This window comes from Phodopus roborovskii, unplaced genomic scaffold (assembly GCF_943737965.1).
Source record: "Phodopus roborovskii unplaced genomic scaffold, PHOROB, whole genome shotgun sequence".
NCBI lineage: Eukaryota > Metazoa > Chordata > Mammalia > Rodentia > Cricetidae > Phodopus > Phodopus roborovskii.
The window spans coordinates 22,902,504-22,923,640 of NW_026126410.1; the positions used below are offsets into that span (position 1 = coordinate 22,902,504).

General features: G+C 39.3%; 1 protein-coding gene across 1 annotated transcript in view; it reads left to right on the plus strand.

Moving 5' to 3' along the window:
- Adamts12 (ADAM metallopeptidase with thrombospondin type 1 motif 12) overlaps nt 1-21,137 on the plus strand; it is a 268,207-nt gene that overhangs the window by 182,972 nt on the left and 64,098 nt on the right. Inside the window, exons 13-16 of the mRNA XM_051182555.1 lie at nt 3,092-3,225; nt 11,451-11,571; nt 16,693-16,937; nt 18,322-18,460. Coding sequence (XP_051038512.1) covers nt 3,092-3,225; nt 11,451-11,571; nt 16,693-16,937; nt 18,322-18,460 — 639 coding nt within the window. The remainder of the gene's footprint in view (nt 1-3,091; nt 3,226-11,450; nt 11,572-16,692; nt 16,938-18,321; nt 18,461-21,137) is intronic.

A 21,137-nucleotide genomic window follows, 5' to 3' on the forward strand; every position in this document is an offset into this window, starting at 1 on the left:
TGCCATTCAAATAGCCCCCTCTGTGCAGACTAAACTCTGAAAACTTTGATCTGGGACTAAAATTTGGGTCACAATAGCTCAAACTCCAGTGATGGGTTAAGGAGAGTCCCTGACTAAAGTTCTTCTGCATCTTTTTGAGCTTATAATGCTTCCCAGCCTCTGCTGGCTGGCAGTAGCTAATCAACATACACTTGACATTAATGCCCCTAAGAACATGGCTGTTAGCACACAGCAAACCCATCATAGCCTTAAAGCTGTCAACAGGAGGACCTCTGTAGCTGACACAACCAGAATGTCACTGAATGAGGTCCACAGATACAGGAAAAAGAAGTTTGGAAATATCGTCTGTCTTTTTTTATGCTAAATGGGCAAGTCACCAATTATTTACAAAATACAAAAACAAAATATGACCTTAATGCAAGGTTGTTTAATAATGAGTAATCAGCAGAGAGATTTTTTGGTTCATTCATTTGTAATGAGAACAGAACATCAGTTACAAGTCTCTTGCCTATTTGAAGAAATTGGAATGAAAAGTATAGAATGTCAATGCTACTTTTAATGAATTTTAGGAGTCCTTAAGCTAATGATGAGGGTATAGAGATGATGACCAACATTTGCTGAGCACTTACTGTATGTATATAGCATAGAGCTGAGTGCTTAACATGCAGATTAGGTCACTTTGTCATGGAAATATTAGATCTTCATGAACAGAAACTCTCTCATCTGTTCTCTGTAAAAATTATTATTCTGGGATCTAGTACTTTCTTCATATATATGAACCATGAGATAATGTATATTAAATTAAAATGGAGCCTAGTTGGTGTGTTACCGAGTTTGTGTAATGGTGTAAAGAGTGGACCCATTAAATATCTCATTAAAGACATTTGTGTGGAATTAAAAAGCATTTAGATGACATGTTGACTGGGGTAGGACTTTGGACCCTGAACTCAATCAACTCAATTACACTCCAAAGTGTAATTGACTTAGCCATTCACACTAAAAGACCATGGGATTTACATCTCTTATATCTACATTTTCTAATTCTTGATATAGGTAATAAAAATGCTCACTGCCCAGGATCTATGAAAGGAGGTAACTTGTATAAATCAAAACAAAATTTAGAAATAATGTTTAGTAAAATACTACCTACTAATTTTAGCCAGTCAATTTTCTTTTAATTTATTATGTAAAGAAAATCAACAAAATCTCTTTGGATAGTTTTATCTTTCAGGAGGGATGCCACATATTACAGACCCACAAACCTGTAGCAAGCATTGAGACTTTACCATTCAGGAACTTGGTGTAGAGCACTGTAGAAACACAGTTACATGACTGTAAGATTAAGTACCTCCTTAAATCTTGCATCCTACTTTACATTTGACTCTTCCCAGCAGTTTTGAAGTAGGTAAGCATTTTATTTTGCTTGAGGTAGTCTTACTATGTAGCCTTGGCTGTCTTGATACTTATTATGTAGACTAGGCTGGCCTCTAACTCACAGAGATCCTCCTGTTTCTGCTTCCTTGGTGCTGGGGTTAAAGGTGTGTACCAGCACACCTGGCAGCGTGTAACTGTTTTTAAAGGAAATCTTTGTAATTTTTTGAGGAACGCTTTCCTTTTCTGTGTGTTTTCAATTATGAAATATGAGCCTGATTTCTCAAACTCAGATCAATATCTTAGTAAAGATTGAACATTTGAATGGATGTTCTTATCCTGGAGAAAGCATAATTATGCTCAGGTGGCTGCCCAAACGTCTACTCCAGTTTGGTCAGTAGTAGTATTAATCTCACTGCTGTGAAAGGAAGTTTACAGTAAACCCAGTTTATGTTTTACCTGCATTTCATGGTCCTGTCTATGGCCCTTTGTAGAGTAATCTCTTTGACATATTATGATTTTGTTCATTTTCTCAGGCACTATGAAATCACTTGGTGTTCTTTATTTATATACCCCCTTCCTTTAAGTTTTATAGTGATGTATCTGACTTCTGTCTCCAGTTTGTCCAGAGTACTTAGTATTTAATGTTTAGTCTCTTTGCTCTTGGCTGTACTTAGTTTGAGTTTTACAATTTTTTTTTTTTGGCACATGGATCATCATATCCTTAAACCAACATAGTTAGTGCTGGCTAACTAGTTAGACATAGGCTAAGGCTGGTCTCGGCATCAAAAGGCCACCAGCTCTGCCCATAAAACACAGATCTGGGGAGCTTCTCATGAGAATTTCTGAAGAAGACATTCTCAAGTTCTCACCTAAAGTAAAGTGTGGGCTTGAAGCATAGCTTCACGGTAGAGTGCTTTCCTGGCATATGGGAGGGATTAAATTCAGTCTCCAGAATTGCAATAGAGTATGACACTCAAAATGTAATGTTCAAAAGAGAAATAATACTTATTACATATTAGCAATTAAAACATTTGAGGCAGCTGTGCTTTTAAAGTACTTTTTCTTTCTGAGAATTTTGTGTGCAAATAGGAGTGGGTCTTCATTCCCAAGGCAGTAAAACACTGAACCTAAGAAAGACTTCCAAATGGGACCCAAGGTAAAGAGATGGTTTCCTGTGATAATTAGATTGGCATTTGCAGAATCTCATACTCTGCTTCTACGTACTTGTCAATTTGTATTTAAGCACTTCTTGGATTTAGAGGAAATATGACTACTCATTGGGGTGTGTGTTAAGATGATGGTACTGATGTTGGTGCCATTGGAAGGTACTGCTTTCCCCCAGAACTTGCCTTGCCTTGCTACGAAGAGCAAAAGTCACACTTGTCTGAATTCTGCACAATAGGATTATTGATTTTCTTTGCTAACACTAAATGCCCCAGGCTTTCTTATGTTTAGTGCACAGTTCTGTGTAGGATTGAAAAGTCTCCTCATTTACAATGAAGGGCATATAGTATTTCCTATCAATCACACAAATATGACTAACTATAGGGTCTTTGGTGACAAAAAGAACAACAAAATGCCTACATTTTAGCATGTGTCTCAGAAAGGCAAAAGACGGATTCGTAAATGGTACTTACAAGTCATGAATACATTAGAATCCCAGGGAAGGGTCTGAGCTATATAGTTAACTCACAGGGGTTTCTTTTTCTCACTTCAGCACACCCTTGTGAGCTGTACTGCAGACCCATAGATGGACAGTTTTCTGAGAAAATGCTGGATGCTGTCATCGATGGCACCCCTTGCTTTGAAGGTGGCAGCAGCAGAAATGTCTGTATTAATGGCATATGTAAGGTATTGGGTATGTTTCCTTAATCTACAACTTTACACATGGTGGCTTTTGAATTTATGAAGTCAGAAGTTTTAGGCTTATACATGGCATTTACATGTATCTGTTTCTCTATTAACACATAGTCAAGTATACAAGAATATAAGACTTCTCAACACTCATTAAAGCCACAGTTTGTTCTCAATAGTTTTTTCATCTGATATTTTATTTCTTGATTTGCTAATGTTCATAATGATATTATTTCAGACATCAAACAGAATCAAACTGAAGAGCCCAACTAAAGGCACATTGTAGGAAAAGGCAGCCTAGACTATTTCTAGTATATTAAATTTGAAAAAGAAAAAGCTCATAATAACAATGTTTTACATAAAGCTTCTCCATTGTCAACATAAGTGGGTAATAGTAACACAGGCTTCTGATTTAAGTATCTTCTCCTTTCACCCTATTAGTTAACTCAAGCTCTACCTATTTAGACCTGATTTGTTAATGCTATGAAAAGTAAAGCCATTAAAAACTTACTTCTTGTTGTTTGTGTTACTTTTTCAAGGAATAGAAGATTAAGTCTTGTTATCTAAAGCCCAGGAATAAATCTGTTTAAAGAGAAGGTGCTTGTAGTTAGTTAAGGAAGAATGGGATGGTGACACCTAATATACTTTTAATAAAACAGTGCTTTATTCCTCATGCTTAAAACTAGGGAATCATTCCACATCATCACTTTCCAGCTTTATGGGTATAATTAGGAATGCATTTAGTGCTGTGTCCATTTAACAGAGTAATAGTAATAATACCTACTGTTATTACATGGTGTATGACCTGTCTAGCCACAGGTTCATGACCCTAATAACAGTGTCAGGTATGAGTTTGAACTTGTGGAGCAGGCCTCAAATCTAATCAGGAAGGGACTGGTTACTTTCGTGACATTCATGCCACTATTGCCCTGGTTCTCCCGTCTTTTAGGTCAATTATAATTCACAGGGTTCACATCTGGGTAATATTGATGATGGCTTTTCTCCTCTAGTGGTGTGATAGCCCCATTTTAACTCTATGAAAGGTAGCTGTTAGAGATGAAGTTTTTAGTTGAGACCGCCTTTGTCAGTTTATGTTCTACAGTCCAATTATGTGGTATCTTTAGTAATATGATCTTACCCTAACTGGCGATAGTTCGTGATGTTTGCAGACTCTATGGGAATTTACTGGCCAACACCTCTGAAAGAGATAAGCCATTCCAACATTATTTGTTGACTTCTGGTAACTAGTAGTGTTGTTGACCCATTATAGGGCAACTTCCTTTCAATCCTTTTTATATATGTATACATATGTATTTTTGGAGGCATCTGTAGTAGTAGTTTCCATATGATTTATTCAAAATGACTTTAATGTTAATTATTGCTCCCTGTATTCCCTACTTTACCCTTCCTTTTATCCTCCACCCATTTAACCCTTTTTTGTTCATTACTGAGCATTAGTCCCTCATACCTCTGAATTCTATCTTCTACTTTCCTTCTTTGGAAATCCATCTCTCATCACTTCTTCATAATTTCCTGACTTCTATGGAGACTCCAAGGAGAATACACATATCCAAAGATGCAAAATTACCACCCACAAATGAGAGGGAACCAAGCAACATTTGACTTTCTAAGTCTGTGTTGCTAATAATGATTATGTCCAGCTCTATCCATTTACCAGACATTTTCATAATTTTATTTTTCCTAACAAACAGTTCAATGATGATGCTCCATTGTAAATTACTACACCACAGAGAGTTCTCAAAGATGAAATACAAATAGGTGAGAAACACTAAAATGTCAACATCTTTAGCTATCAGAGAAACACATGTGCAAACCACTTTGATATTTTATCTTATCCCAATCTGAAGGTCTAAGATGAAAAGTAAAAAAACAAGTAAATAAAAGTGAAATTCAGCGATGATAATTGATGGCTGGCTGGCATGAGTGTGGGGGGCAAGGGGCAAACAGAAGCATCTCCTATGGAAATCAATGCAAAGGGTCCTCAAAAAGCTAGAAATAGATCCACCATGTGATCCAGCTGTACAACATTTGGGCATAGGACTCCACATACTAATAAAAGCAATTAATCATTGATACCCATTACTGATCCACTCAAAATAGCCAGGGAATGGGAATAGCCTGGGTGTCCAAAGCTAACTAATGAAAAATAAAAATTAGGATATTATATTGTATGCATTATGAGCTTTTCAACGAACAAATAAAAATGTTATTTTTAACTAGGATTTTAATGGGTCTACTTAATAGGGATTGCCAAATATTTTTTTACAAGATTATTAACAGAAACACTGATATACACAATAAACTCAAGACATTTTGCTTTGAAAAAATTTATGACAATGTTTTCAACTGAGGAGAACGAAAAACTCTTGCATAAATTATTTAGTGTCCCAGGATGGTGTATTTTCCTCCTTGTTACTGTTTTGTCTTTACCTGAATGGAGACAAAAACACAGGAGGCAAGTCAGTGATTTCCAGGTTCCTGTGAGCTAATAACAAACCATGATTAGACTTCAATTTTAAAAACATTCAACTAAAATTTTCTGTTAAACCAATTTTCATGGCAGCTACAAAGAGCCCAAAACATATAATTTGGATTAGGTCAGTTTAGATATTTCAGAACCAAACAACTCCAACTTTCTCTAAAGAAGGAATTCTGGCTAAAAACTAAATTTTAGTTTTTAAAAATTCCTGATTTCTGGGTTTTATTTCAAACTTGTTAATTCAGAATCCGTTGACAGACACACTGATATTTTAAAAGCTCCCAACATAATTAGCATATGCAGTCAGGGCAGAGAACTGTAGTCACCAGAAAGGTAATGCTAAAATTGACTTTTAGACCTGAGTAAATTTGCATGTATAAAGATACTATGATTTTGCATATTAAAACCAGTGTTTTGAGCAAAATATGAGGAATCCTGGTTATCTCTACTGAAATCAATTAAATGAACATAATAGAATAAGCCAATTTCTCTCAGTTGGCTTTCTCCACTTTTTAGATGTCAGTTAAAATTTTTTTTTTTTGAGCTATAGCTGCCTACTTTCTATAGATCCATATGAAGTTTTTAAGTTTAAAAACTTATGTCAAATAAAATATATGTAACAGCCTAGATAAAACTTATTCTCCCAAGATCCATGTTGTAGGAATTTTCTAACATCATTAGTCTCCTTACTTTATTGCTATAGTCTCTGAATTAGCAATCAAATAGGTTTCAGCTACAAAAAGTAAGCCCTTGATTCTTCCTTAGCAGAAAACAACAAACCACCAGTTCAAAATTAGCTCTACCACCAAGATGTCTGGGTTCAAGTTCAAGCTCTGGAATGCAGATCAGGTCAGCCATTAAAGGAACAGATGGTTATAATGTGGCTGGAGATTCTGACAAAGAGCCAGAAAGGTTGTTCCAGAAACTTTCAACATGTCAGTGTCTTCAACTCAGGTGGTCTTAGGGTGCCTTTCTCACTGATAGCAGAAGGGAAGTCCCCTAGAGTATCCCTTGAGAATGTCTTAAGTGAGAGTGTAAATTAATCTTGGGAGAATGTATGGGGTGCAGAAGAGAGAGACTGTGAAGGGAGCCTGGAGGAGTATGGTGGGGTCATGAACCCCTCAATAAGAGTTTGGGCTCTACCTTTACAGTAATGATGAGCTATCAAAGAGCTAAGATGAGCTTCAAATATGACTGACAAAACCACTTCGTTTCTCTGAACTAGTTTCTACAACTTAGACAGGAAAAAGAAAAGTATAGTGAGACTATCATAAACTGCTTCCTATAAACTCGTGACTTAAGACAAAAGAAACATACTGTCTTAGAATTCTTGAAGCTAGACATCTGAAATCAAGTGTGGACATGGCCGTGCTCCCTCTGAAGGCTTTAGTGAAGACTGACACCCCCTGCCAGTTCTAACGTGTCAGTTCTCACTCCACTTTCTGTCTTCATCTTTATTAGAACTGTCTTTACTGTGTGTCTCTGTCTGCAAAACTCTTCCTCTGGATACCAGTTATTGGCTTTACAGCCACTGTAATCCCAAATGACCTTTTTCCTCTTTTGATTATATCTGCAATGATCCTCTCTCCTCAGTAAGATCACATTCACAGGCACCAGAGGTAAAAATTTCAACATGTGTGAGTGTACATCATTGAATCTTCAGCAAGAACTAACCTTGAAAAATTAACGCAAGGAAAGTTTTATGCTATTGTCCCTTTTGTTAAGTGGCAATATTATTTATCTGTTCTCTTCCACCAACTATAGCTGTGACCTGCCTTCATACTTATTCTTCCAAGGACTTTGAAAAAAGAATGATGGCATTGAAGGCGGCTTAGGCTGTAGTGCCAGTTTGTATTTAAGTTCTCAATTATTTGAGAATTTTCAAAGCAAAATTATGTTAAGAAGAAAAAGAAAATGGGTAGATTGATATTAGTTTTAGCATATGGTGGTGATTAATGATCAGGATAGTGTATTTGCATTGCAGTTCTTCAGGTTCAAAACTTGATAGAATAGGAATTGCAAGTGGCTCTGGTTATTTTTCAAGAACATTGCCCACCAAGGTGAACATCCTTTCCCCAATGATGGTATCAGAGTCATGGTGACATCACTATGCATTTTTTGCCAATGGAAGCATAGCTACCTCTGATTCCACTGATGACAGAAAGGCCATACAACAGTGGTCCCTGTTGCCAAAGCACATGCTGTGAGATTCAAACACATTTCTTTCTCTTCTGAGCCATATCTTCCTCATATGCAGCAAGGGGGATTGACTTATTAAGTACTTCATTTCATTTTCAGCTCATAGGAGAAGCAAATTGGGGGAGTGTTCTTGAGTGTTTTCTGTTACTATGATAAACACCATGACTAAGCACAACTTGGGGAGAAAAAGGTTTGTTTCACCTTACAAGTTACAGGCCATCATCAAAGGAGGCCAAGACAGGAGTATAAGGCAGGAACTCAAGGCAGGAACTCAAAGCAGGAGCTGGCTTTCTTCCTGAAGCTTGTACTTAGCCAACCCTTTTCTACACCTCAGTAGCTCTTCCCTCATTGGCCTGAGTCCTCCTATATCAGTTAGCAATCAAGAAAATGTCCCATGGACATGTCTACAGGCAAATCTAATAGGTAAAGTACCCCAACTGAGACTACCTCAGATAACTCTGGGCTGTGTTAGGTTGGCATCTGAAGAAAGTAACTACCTCCTCAAGAATCTATTTAATGTTCCATGACATAATATATTTGGGAAATATTCAGGTATGTTGTCTGCAACTCTTGTCCCCTAGATATGCAAGCTGGTGTTGCCAGAAAAACATGACTACTAACTCAAGTAGAAAGACATGGACTTGAGAGATTTGCATTTAATTTTTGATTTGCCTTACTTTATTATTCACATTAAAAGCATCCTTCTTTAGATTAAGAAAACAGTTTGAAATCAACATGTCTAAGAACATGTTTCCCTGGCTCACTCCAAATCAGTGGAAGAATGAAGGTCACTAGGAATATGATTTATAAAGGTCAGCTTATTAGAGGGTACACAAGGTTGACATAAACATATCACTTATGTGAGGGTTGGCATTTTATTTTTAGCCAGAGCAAACATCTATCCCAAACATTTTCCTTTCCATTCTGAATTGTATAATTGAGTTTTGATTTTCGGAGAAATCTCTTAGTGCTTTTTGTTCCCCAACTAAGTCATGTAGCAAATAGTGTTTGCACCTACAAGGCAATTAGAGGTGGTTAACCTGAGGATTTGATGTCAGTGGGTTTCCATGAGGTTCTACTGGCCAAGAGTATAAAGCCTCAAACCTCCTTTCCTTCTTTCCAATAGATTTCAGGTGATTTAAAATTGGAAAAACAATAATCTGCCTGGGCACAATTTTTATACCCAACATGAAAGATAATTAAGGACTATGGTATAGTTTCCCCCTACATTGTCATGAAAAAAAGCCTGAAACAGAGATGCATATTTGAAATTCACATGTTTCATAAATTTTCAAATTCAATGACATGATTCCAGGGGTTTGGAGCTACAGAAAACTCAAAGTTTTATCACACCCCCTTTCCATTCTGGGGATTTTAGAACAAGAAAGATCTTACCATGTTAAAAAAATAAATGGGAAATGAAGAAAAGATTCAGAAAAGATCACGCAATGGACTGGATGTAGAGCACAGGAATAGGCTTGGGTTTAGTGAAGAGAAGGAGGAACAGCTAAATCTCCCTCCAAAGGTGGAAGGACAGGAGGACACAGCATAGGTCTGATGGTGCTAGGGATGGGGACGGGCTCAGAAGGCCTGATGGCGGTGCCCAAGGTGAAAGATTTCATCAATCCTTGGTCTGGTATCATCTCAGCAATAGGTGAGAATCCTCCAACAATTGCTGGTTTGCCTGTTACTCCAAGTCAAGAACCAGAAAGAATAACTCTAGTGAGAATTGTAAGGGGGTTGAGCTGCTATATCACCCTGGGGGATGTCAGTGGAGAAGGAGTGTACAGGTGCCTATCTACACAGACTTGCTGCTCCACAAACTCCAGTTCCAAAATGGTTCATACAGTTGGGTGCTTCGTACCGTATTCAGTTCTAACTCTGACCAAGGGGAACTTAAAGATTCAGTAACTGTGCCTCTCCCCTTCTAAACAAGTACAGCCTTATCTCTATGGGTGCTATAGTCAAGGATTTAAAGACTCTTTGGTCAGAAACATTTGAGAAACAAATGTAATAAACATGTAGAGAGTTTTATTTTCTTGCTATTATTCCTCAGAAAATATGGTATGTAGTATAGTATATATGTGTTGTAACATACATAATATTGTAGAACAACTAATTATATGGTATTTGAATTGTATTGGGTATTTTAAATTATTTTTTATTGAAAATAAATTTTTTATCATGCAATATATTTTTATTGTAGTTTCCCCTCCCTCGACTGATGCCAGCCAGTTCCTCTTTTCTCTCTCTCCCCTCATTTCCAGAATGCCCTCACTTTGGGTTTTCTTTACAGATTCTATTTCCAATTCCAGGTCTTGAACATCTTTGTTTATTCCTTACTGTTTATTTACTCCTGTCTGTTTGTGTTTCCCTGTATTTCTTTAAGGGACCTATTCATTTCCTCTTTAAGGACCTCTATTGTATTCATAAGGGCTGTTTTACGGTCTCTTTCTTGTGCTTCAGCCATGTTGGAATATGCAGGGCCTGCTGTGGTAGGATAGCCAGGCTCTAATGGAGACATATTGCCCTGACTGACTTTGATTGTTTGGCATCTCAGCATCTAGCTTTGGGATGGTTATACATCTAGGTGCTGATTTCTGAATTTCTCTTTGTTGGGTAAGTGTTCTGCTCTTTGACTTCTGGTTCCTCTTTGTATTTTTTGAGAGTATGATGGCTGTGTGTTACCTGATTTCTTGGCTTGTTCAGCTGGTGTGTTCACAGGGATTGCCTGCTGGTACTGGATGCTGCTATACTGGGATGAGTATGGGGAAGAAAGACTGGAGGAGAAGGTCTTTGTGATCCTTTGGGGATGGGGTCAGAGAGGAAAGGGAGACCACAGCAGGTTTCCTGCTACAGAACTGGAGATGAGACAGGGTGTGGGGCATGAATTTCAGGAGAGGTGTAGGTCTGCCTTCAGACTACTTGCTGCCCTGGGAGGATCTGTCCTTGGGTTAGCAGAGGGTAACTGCTGGAGTTGAGGTCTGGGATAAAGCAACAAGTGGGGAGAGGAAGATTAAGAAGGGATAGTTGGTGGAATCAATAGGTGGGGTGGGCAGGGTGAGGGAAGGCTGTAGTTGGTGTTCTGTTGCAGCACTAGGGACTGGACTGAGGATTGGGTCGGGGGGGGGGGGGGACAGACAGAGAGAGGTCTGAAGGCATCCTACCTAGTTTTCTGTCAGGTGTGGCCTCTATATTGAGTGTTATTAATGAGATGATTTAAAGAAAGAAAATGCACATAGCTTACGTGCAAATGTAACACTTTTTGTATAAGGGATTTGAGCATCTGAACTGTTGATTGTCTTGAGGCCACCACTGCCCTTCCCCAATAGTGATAGAGGGATGGTTTTATTTCTTTTGTCAATAGCAGGATGCTTTGGTTGTTTCTGTGCCTGCTAACCGGAAAAGGAAGCAAGCACCCAGGTTTATGATTAATAAAGTAGGAAAGGAGGAGTCATAGGTAGAGGCAGGTAGACATTGTCTCCTAGCTATGTCATTCATGCTAACGTTTTCTTCCCCACAGAGGGTTGGCTGTGACTATGAGATTGATTCCAATGCTACTGAAGATCGCTGTGGTGTGTGCCTTGGAGATGGCTCTGCCTGCCAGACAGTGAAGAAGCTGTTTAGACAGAAGGAAGGATCTGGTAATAAACAACTAACTGAAGTCTCTAAAGACTTTGGAAAGCTAAACAAAAAATTAATTTCCTTGTTTTTATTTTAAAAATAGCTTGTAAAAGTTCAAAATAAAATATATTTCTTACCACTAAGGAATCATCTCCCTTTGGCAGTTATAGGAACAACAATGGTTGCTAAGAAAATACAGGAAGTGTTGCACTGGCCTGAAAAGGCTGGTGGCTACTCAAGGGAACATATATTAGTGTGGTCCCCAGTGGGGCATCCTGCTTGAGAATATGCATCATAAGAGTAGCAGGAAAAAGACATAAACCAGGGGAGAGATGAGGCCAAAAGCTGGTTGTGAAGAATACATACCGAAGGTAGGTCCTGTATGTGAAGATGGAGAAACCAGGATGCAATGGGTGGAAAGGCAATAGTACTGAGGTGCAGCTTTAAGGTCAAAGGGGATGGAAGACAGAGATGCTCCACATCTCCAGACTATGAGTCCTACACAATGGTCCCTTATTTCTTCTACCTAACATAATCCCACCCCTGTACCCAGGCTATTCCTTTCCTGTATTTAAACCTTAAAATATTCCTTTTTGTGTTTGTGCAGCCTTTTAAGCCTAGGAGGGTGCAGTTGAAACTCTACCCTCACCCCTACCTCACATGAGCTATGACCCATGCACATTTACCTCCATTAACAGTAATTCTTATGGTACCTTGGTACCGGCCATGACAGCTGGTTAAGTCTTACATTAAGCATGGAAAAGAGGAAGATTACTTGGAGTATTTTAATGCACTCTGAAACAATAATTCAGATATAAACAACTATTTAGGGGCTAGGAGGCTCTGGAAAACATCAGTGGGACATTGAGGAAGAGGAAGCAGCCAAGCAAGGATGGATCACTGAGCTGCTGCTAGGTCACAGGACTTGGAAGAGTGAAGGAGTGGGATGATGTCCAGTGGTTTCCACTGGTCAGGGTGTGGTGGGAATTCATTCTGAGGGGTCTGCAGGAGTACAGGTGCTGCCCACAGGCAGTCTAACGTACAATACTGGAGTATATCCTCAAAAAGAAGTCTTGACAGCTACCTAGATGTGACATCACAATAGGAAATGGTGGTCACATTCAGATACAAAATGGCACTGATTTTCAGAGTCCCAGTGATTTTCAGAGTGCCTCACTCCTAGATATATTTCGTATGTGGGATGAAGTGCTTAAGTGTGATCCCAAGAGTACTGGGTGTTTTCTTCAATTGATTGCATGACCCATTGCCCCCCTTGAGAACAAACTAGCAGATAGCCTAAATTTATCTAAATTCTGTCCTTATCTTTCCATTTTTGACTGTTGACTGATTAAGGTCAAATTGTGAAATGATTCTTGCCCTGCCCTTTAGTAATAATACTGGCAGATTGCATTTCCTGTCTTCACTGTTAGCTTTATTATGGATGAAAAACATCTTTCTAATAACTTGCTGAGGGTGAAAATGATTATCCAGTATGTGTCAAACTTATGATTAAGCATATTGCTGTACCTACTTTTTCAAATATTTTGTAGATGTTTTCTATTATTTCAACATGGTCACCTTAACCTAAATTATAAGAAGTCACACTAACAACCTGTTTCTTCTAATCTCAGTTCCTTTCTCCATAAAGACCTTTCGCTTTGTTCTTGGCTATGCTGTACTTCTTACATGATATCCTGAGTTGTTCCCACATTTTCTATACTTGACCTTTTAATAGCTTAGGAAATTGGACTTCACTTCTGCTGTTCATTTATTTTGTTGCTTATTTTCCTTCTTCCTTAGTCTCTTGGGAATGAGAAAAGGGGGCCATAAATAGCTTGGCCTGTACCTCTAGCTACATGCTATCACTAAGCCTTTGACATCTCTCTGAGACTCTGGGATTTCTGTTCTCTTTCTTCCATTGCCTCTTGAAGCATTTGAGTGGTCTTTGGCACCCATGAATTGGCATCAGCTTTACACTGCCCATGCCTGAAGGTTTCTCATAGACCTCTGATCCTGTTCTTCTTAGTGCATAGGGGAAGTGAAGTTTCCCTGCGGATTGTGGCATGTAGCAAGGTCTGCATCCATGTACCACTGGATACTTACCAGATTCCATCTTTGCTCCATGATTAATGAACGTGGCACAGGAAAAAAACCACTGCCTACCATTATTCCAACATACAAATGAAGCAAGGGCATGAAGCAAAAGAATGATGAAATGCATTTACATTGAATTGGTGTAGGGGATTCATGTGAAGTTCAAAGCTGAAGATGGGGCTGTATTCATTATATAGTTCTCTGTATTTATTAGGAAACTACTCTATGCTGCTGCGATGTCTCACTTTACATTTATTCTTTTACCTCAATGCAATTAGTAACAAAGGACATAATTGTCTTGGGTCTTTGTCTCTACCTTGTCCAACTCCAGATGACCATGATCTCTGTCTGGAGTATGCATTTGATAAGTGCTCATACAAATTTCAGTAAAATTGAGATTTTCTTAGTATTGATTCCAAATGCTTTTTCTAATAAGGAACAGCGCCCCATGGGCTATTCTAAGTTAGGATGAAGAATATCCAAGTCAGTTCCTTCCCCCCACCCCCGCCCCTGATTGCTTTGCTTTGGTGTCTTAACTCTTTTAAAAGAAAAATTCTCTGTTGGGTATTGGTGACTTCAGAGTTTACTTTCACTCACAGCTCTTACTATAAGAGTTGTTTTAAAGGTGTTTAAGTTTTCTTCTTAAAGTCTCTAATTAAAATGTCCACAATAGTTAGACCACACCCATCTTCCTCCCCTTCTACGTCCTCACTGGAGGAGCAGTTGCTGCTACTACCTTCAGCTGTGGAGGCAGGAAATATTGGCCAAATTCTTTTGTAGTGTTTGAGTGCTCTTAAGAAATAAAAAGAATGATGCAGAATTAAAATACCCCAGGAGGCAAAAAATAAGGTAGGGACTTAGATCACCATTAGCCTCGGGAAACAATCCCCAAATCTGGACTTCTGAAGTCCCTACGGACCCTGGGTGATACTTTTTCCTCTTTATAGTCTTATATCCTTAGAGCTGATTGTGTCTGTGGATATCTTTGTGTTGAAATCACACAGGCTCTAAGAAAAGCTATCCATGTCTATTGCTTCCTTGGGATGCCCCAACAACTAAATTCCTGTCTTTCTCTGTAAGGAATTTTATTCAGTGGCCTTGATGGTGTGTTTCATATGGTACCATCTTGGCTTCTACTTAGTGCCAGACTTGGGGTAAATAAAGCCCTACTTCTTATAAATAAATAAAGCCTCATAGCAGCTTTATTTCCCATTGTTTATGAAAAAGAAAATCATTAACATCGAAAGATAGCACCATGATTACTATGATTAGAAGTGTCTGGAATTAAACAAAATTTAGTTCAAAGTATCATATATATATATATATATGTATACATATACATATATATGTATATATATGATATATATCAAAGTATTATAAAGTATATATAAGAATATAACATAATATACTACAAATAATGCATGTAATATAAAATAATATGTGCAATACAAATAATACATATAATGAAGAAGTTCTCCAGCATTGTGGTCCATTTTCATTGGCCTAGACCCTTTGTAGTCCACTGTCCTTAACCTAGGCTTGTTTCTCCTGTTTAAGCTCCTGGATATCAAGTTCCTTATCTACTTTGTCTTTATAAACTCAGCTGCTCTTTTCCGACAATGTTCAGCCTCTTGAACTTCTGAGAATTTGGACTGTTCCTCTCTCCTTCTTTAGCTTCTCTATACTTCTGTTTAAGCTGTGACCCCTATACATAAGTTCTGTTCCATACTGGCTTATTCTGTCTTGTTGCTGGAAATGCGGAGCCATCATCTCTGAGCACTCTGACTTTCACAAGGCTAACTGGGTCACTTAACTCAGTGCCTACAAGATTGGCCTTGACTCCTACCTCCTTTATTTAATTGCAATCAGTATGTTCTTAGATTTGCATCTGAAGTTTTTTGAATGAGAGCAGTTACCATAAAATGAACACACACACACACACACACACACACACACACACACACGAGCACCCACGTAGAATTAACAGGATGACAAGTGCCTCAAAACCACCAAGAAAAAAAATGACATCTTTGACTGGTAGATCTGAGAGCATCCTCACCCATCATCCACTATTTGTGCAGATGAGATTCAAAGGAGTTAAATGAACTGATGAAATTCACAGATATGATGTACAAACTGGAATACAAGACCATCTTAAAGTCCATGTTCCTTCCATCCTATAAAGTCATACTTCTGAGGAAGCATAAGCATGGGAGTGTAGCAAGCTGGTGAATAGATGCAACCACCGAGTGTCCATTTCTCACCGGTGTGCCTCCTACCACGACAACCATTGAACAGACGATTGCAGCTACAGTTGGTCAATATTTTAAAATAGATATCTGTTTTCTTTTCCAGGAGCCCAGATGAGAACATTGAAAATAAGTTGTAAATTTGTAATTTTATAAAAACATAGGAGGAAATGAGGAGGGAAGGCTTCCTTCCTAATGAATGGATTCGTGTGATGGTGTAGAAAGCAGGCCTCAGAACTTAGGTTTTCATCATGGGCTGATTGAAGCAAGCTAGGTGGCAATCAATTCAAGGTTCCTTCCAGAAGTTCCTAATGAATGGAAGCTTGGGGTAAATTATATCTAAGAGTCTATTTTTGACCCCATGGTGATGATGGGGAAGAAAAGTTTGTAGCCTGTACATTGCTTGGGAGAGCTAATCTGACCACAAGAGTTAAAGGGGAAAGGGGGACTGCCAGCAGGAAGCCAGCTTGGAGCTCAGACATTTTGAACTGTTCACATAGAATCACAAAAAAAAAAAAAAAAAAAAAAAAAAAAACCAAATGTTGGGTCAACAATAAATCCTCAGAGTCCCGTCTATATTACTCACCTATCGTCACTGAATTTTTCCATGCTAAGTCATGAAGCTTCTGAGAATTCGGCTCCTGGCTAGTCTCTTTCTAGTTCATAGCGGGTACTTCTGCCCATCCCAGTGGCCCCTCAGCATGGGCAATGAAGGATGGAGATGCTGAGAAGAGGAAACAGGCTGTACTAGCCTAAAAGCCAGCAAGTTTCCTTCACTGTTGTCTCTTTTGTCCTTAGGTTATGTTGACATCGGACTTATTCCCAAAGGGGCAAGGGATATAAGGGTAATGGAAATCAAGGCTGCTGGAAATTTCCTGGCCATTAGGAGTGAAGATCCAGAAAAGTATTACCTCAATGGAGGTTTTATTATCCAGTGGAATGGAAACTATAAGCTGGCAGGGACCGTCTTCCAGTATGATAGAAAAGGAGATCTGGAGAAGCTAATGGCTCCAGGCCCCACCAATGAGTCAGTGTGGATCCAGGTAATTCCGAAGAGAAGGGAGCTGCTGACCAGTGTGTGTGCTAGCATCCTTCTCATTTCCTTCCCCAGCTATTTAATAGAGGGCATTAACTGTGAATCATCTGTTTCCTTAACAACGAACAGGGAGGAAGATGCCTGTGCTGTTTCTTCTTTGTTCTTTAGAACTGCTAAATTGGGGGCCTCAAAACAATGCACTGGAAGGTTTGAATTTAGTTCTCATTCCTTCCTCATGTGTCTAAAGTGTCCCAGTGTGGCTTCCCAGCAGTGGTGATGAACTGAGGTGCCACCATATGGTTTTTGGATAGTGTTTGCCTTGCAACTCTTGGAACAAGTAGGGCTCACGTTAGGTCCATGAATCAAAGGTTTTTTTCATTGTTAGGCACAGAATTGTAGAAGATAGGATGTCTGTACTGACTGGGTCAAGGTAAGCCAGGAATGTGAGATGGTCCAACCAAGTCATATTTAGCCACATTCTAAAACCACAGAGAGGGCAATTCAGAGACAGAAAGCAGAAGACTCTTAGAAGATGGGGAGGGGAGAAGGCAAGGTTTCCATGATTTTTTTTTGGTATCAGAACTACTATACATTAAAGTCAGACTAACCTCCCCCCACCAATAGTTAGAGAAGGAACTTCACTAAGACAACACCTGTAATACAAGTTAATACCTGAGTGCTAACTTCATGTCATGAAATAATCTGTTTGTGTAGATGTGTTTGCTATGACCCTTATGAGAACCCCATCAGCAGATACTTTTTTAGGTTTGCTTTGAAGATGAAGAAATTTAGGCAGTTACCCATATTCACAAAGATAATAAGTACACAGGGCATAAGGTGACCTATTGGCTGAATACCACAGTGAGATGACCACATGATTAAAATCCCCAACTTACAGGGATGGAAATTTCTATGGCATTTCAGCCAATAAACAACAGAGAAAGACTGTATAAATATAAACAGCAGACGTATATGTGATAGACAAATACAGATGGGCATAGGTGAAAACCCTTTTAGTGGCATCCACTGTAATACACACTTCTGTAACTACTTCTAAGTGAGAGGCATTCTGTAATGTTTTGTGTACATGTTCATGTATGTACATGTATGTGCAGGTGTGAAAATATCCCAGAGGTCAGTATCAGTTGGGTTATATTTCTCAATGGCTTGCATTGTTTTATTTGACTTTTTAAAGACAAGTCTCCCACTACACCTGGTGCTTGCCAATTACATTATACTAGCCGGCCAGTAAACCCCAGGGCCCTCCTATCCGTTTCCGTGGGCTGATTTTTACACGGGTGCACAGCGAACACTTTATCTACTTAACCCATCTCCACAGCGTTTTTAAAACACTCGTGATAAAGTGACATGACTCCTCTCTGGCATTTTAGCTCCTCTTCCAGGTGACTAACCCTGGTATCAAGTACGAGTACACAGTCCGGAAAGACGGCCTTGACAATGATGTGGAGAAGTTGCTGTACTTCTGGCAGTTTGGCCGCTGGACGGAATGCAGTGTAACATGTGGGACAGGTAAGAAACAATCGCTTTCATGTGCAAACCCCACCAGCTTCAGAGTAGGCCAAAGAGATGATCTGAACCTGTGGTTTCCGTTCTATGCCTGCTTAGGCTGCATAGCCGTTCTGTGTCTTCATAGCCTCACAGAGGTATCCCAGAGACAGACTCCTCTGAGCAGCAAAAGTGAGGGGTGTGGCTAAAAGGAATGGGTATTCTGCTTACATCTCATTGGTCTGCTTCGATCACATGGGTACCACCAAAGAGAGACACAGGAGGATGGGTGGAAAGCACAGGCATGGTCTGAGTGACGGAGTAACTTTGCCAAGGCCCATGAAGGCAGAAGCCAGTTCTGTTGGCATGTGGCTCACTCATTTCAGAGCTTTAGAAATAGTGTGATGTGGAAGCTTCATTTCTGTGCCCGTCTTTGGACCACACTTGAATCTGATCTGGAACTTCCCGCCTCCTTCCTGGATCTACTGCCTGTAAAACAAGGGCACCTGCACTGCAGACATGCCAGGTGTTCAGTGTAGCAGAGGAAATAAATATGAAGGACAGAGCATGCTAGGAAGCCATTCCTATCCTCCACGGGCTTCTTTCTTACTCTACTTGGCCTCCTTCCCTGCTTCCCTACCCTTAAGACACAATCATAGAATATGGTCTAGAATCATAAAACTGGATTATGTATAACCTAGCTCATAAATAGTTCTGTTCCCCAATTTAACGTGGAAAACTAGGTATGACTTTTACAGCTAATGAGAATAAAATGTCTACTTAAAAAAAATTAGTTGTGTGTATGTGGAAATGGTGTATATGCATGTGTGTTCAAGTGCCTGCAGATGCCAGAAGTGTTGGGTCTCTGCTACTGGAACCATAAGGCAGTTGTGAGCCACTGATGCGGGTGCAGAAAACTGAACTTGGGTTGTCTGCAAGAGCAGTACATACAAGGTTGAGGCATCTCTCTAGCCCCTAAAATGTTCATTTTTACTGTGTTTTATTTAGTCTTTGAGAATTCTATGCATGTATATAATGTATTGTGACCACGCATGTATACATTTATTAGGCTTGGAAATTATTAAACTAGGAATCAATCTAGGTCAATGGCAGAACCTGGCAACTGTTACATGGGTGTTTGTAGACAATCCATCCTTGATTCCCATGGCTGCCTGTAGCATTGCCCTGGCCTGTGGCCCAGGATGGGCCAGACTCCCAGAGAAGCAAAGGCAATTTTAGCAGGAAATAAATGGGGGTATAAAATACTTTCCCTGAGGATCAACTGTGAGAAGAATGAAGTCACTGTGAATATAGTTCCCAGTACGTTTTCAGCCTGTGAGTCCCTCTTAGTCTCAGCTCTCAGGGAAGCTCATGTTTAAACTTTACACTCAAATTCTTTGTTCCAGACCATATGTAATGAAACCTACCTACTGCTAGTTACTAGAGCCTTTACCGAGAAGCAGAGCCTCCTCCACTCTCTTCTGTTCCAAGATATAACCAGATCAGGCACAGTATTTCAGAGCATCGGAACAAATAGCTAAGCAGCTGGGTTTAAACAAAAAGCTACATCTGAAGTTAGGTAGGGAATAGAACACCCCTAAATGATGTCCATTATTCATTTAGTCATTTGGTTTGGTTACAGTGTGATCCTTCAGAAGCACACCTATCTGGCTGGGTGGACATCATTCTGATCATAAAGCCTTAATAAGATTTTCATAGAGACCATGTGAATTTCACCATATTGCCTACTTCAGTTTTTAAGTGATATCTCTGACTCTGGCAGACAATATCATGACTTTACTACCCAAGAAAACCAGAGCATATTCTTAGGTTGGTGTCTCCCAAGCAGAAACAGTGGCTAGTTAAAACTGGAGAAAGTTTCATTTCATCCTGTTCAAACAAAACCTTCAAGACACTTTTTAATGCAAGACTTCATAAAGATAATAAAACTACTTACCAAGGCAGGTTTAACATATGCTAGTAAATGAAGATGAGATTAGTTTATTGCATGCATGTGTCCTGGCATCTTGCCTTGCCAGTGAACTTGTGGTGGTGGCCAACATGGGGCGCCACTACATGTAAGAAAGGAGAAAGCAGAGATCTAATATCTGTTCAGCTGTACATCATAAATCATGGTGGCTAATCTAGTGGTCTCTTGTTCTGCTGGTCTCCTGAGACCCACTGCTTTTTTTTTTTAACCCTGTGTAGTCTGCAGAGATTAAGCCCTCTTTATTTATAACCTTTCAGTGTTGTTCTCTGATATTACAGTTGTGTGCAGTTTCTCAGTTGGCACCATGCTTAGTCGATGTGCTCTTTGGAATGCTGAATGCCTGCTTTACCTGTTAGCTGCTAAGTATTGTGTGATTTTGTAGGCTTTCCTGGTTTTCCTTAATTGTGTGCTTCACCTGATTTACATGTAGTGGCTACAGGAAGGAAATCACAACTGAGTTAGAAAAATGACTTTGCTTAATTTTCCGAATGATTCTTTCACAGGACAGAAACGTCTCCCCTTTAATACTTTTAAATAATCTTCAAGCATAGTCAGTTCTTTTACTTGAGCAAAATTTCCACTCTTTTTTTTAATCAAAGTTTCATCTAACATAATAATCAGTTTGTGAATTATGTAATCAGGCCCCTGGCATTCCAATGGGGGAAATGGTACTGGCTTTGAGACTCACTGATGGAATATGTGAGGGTGTTA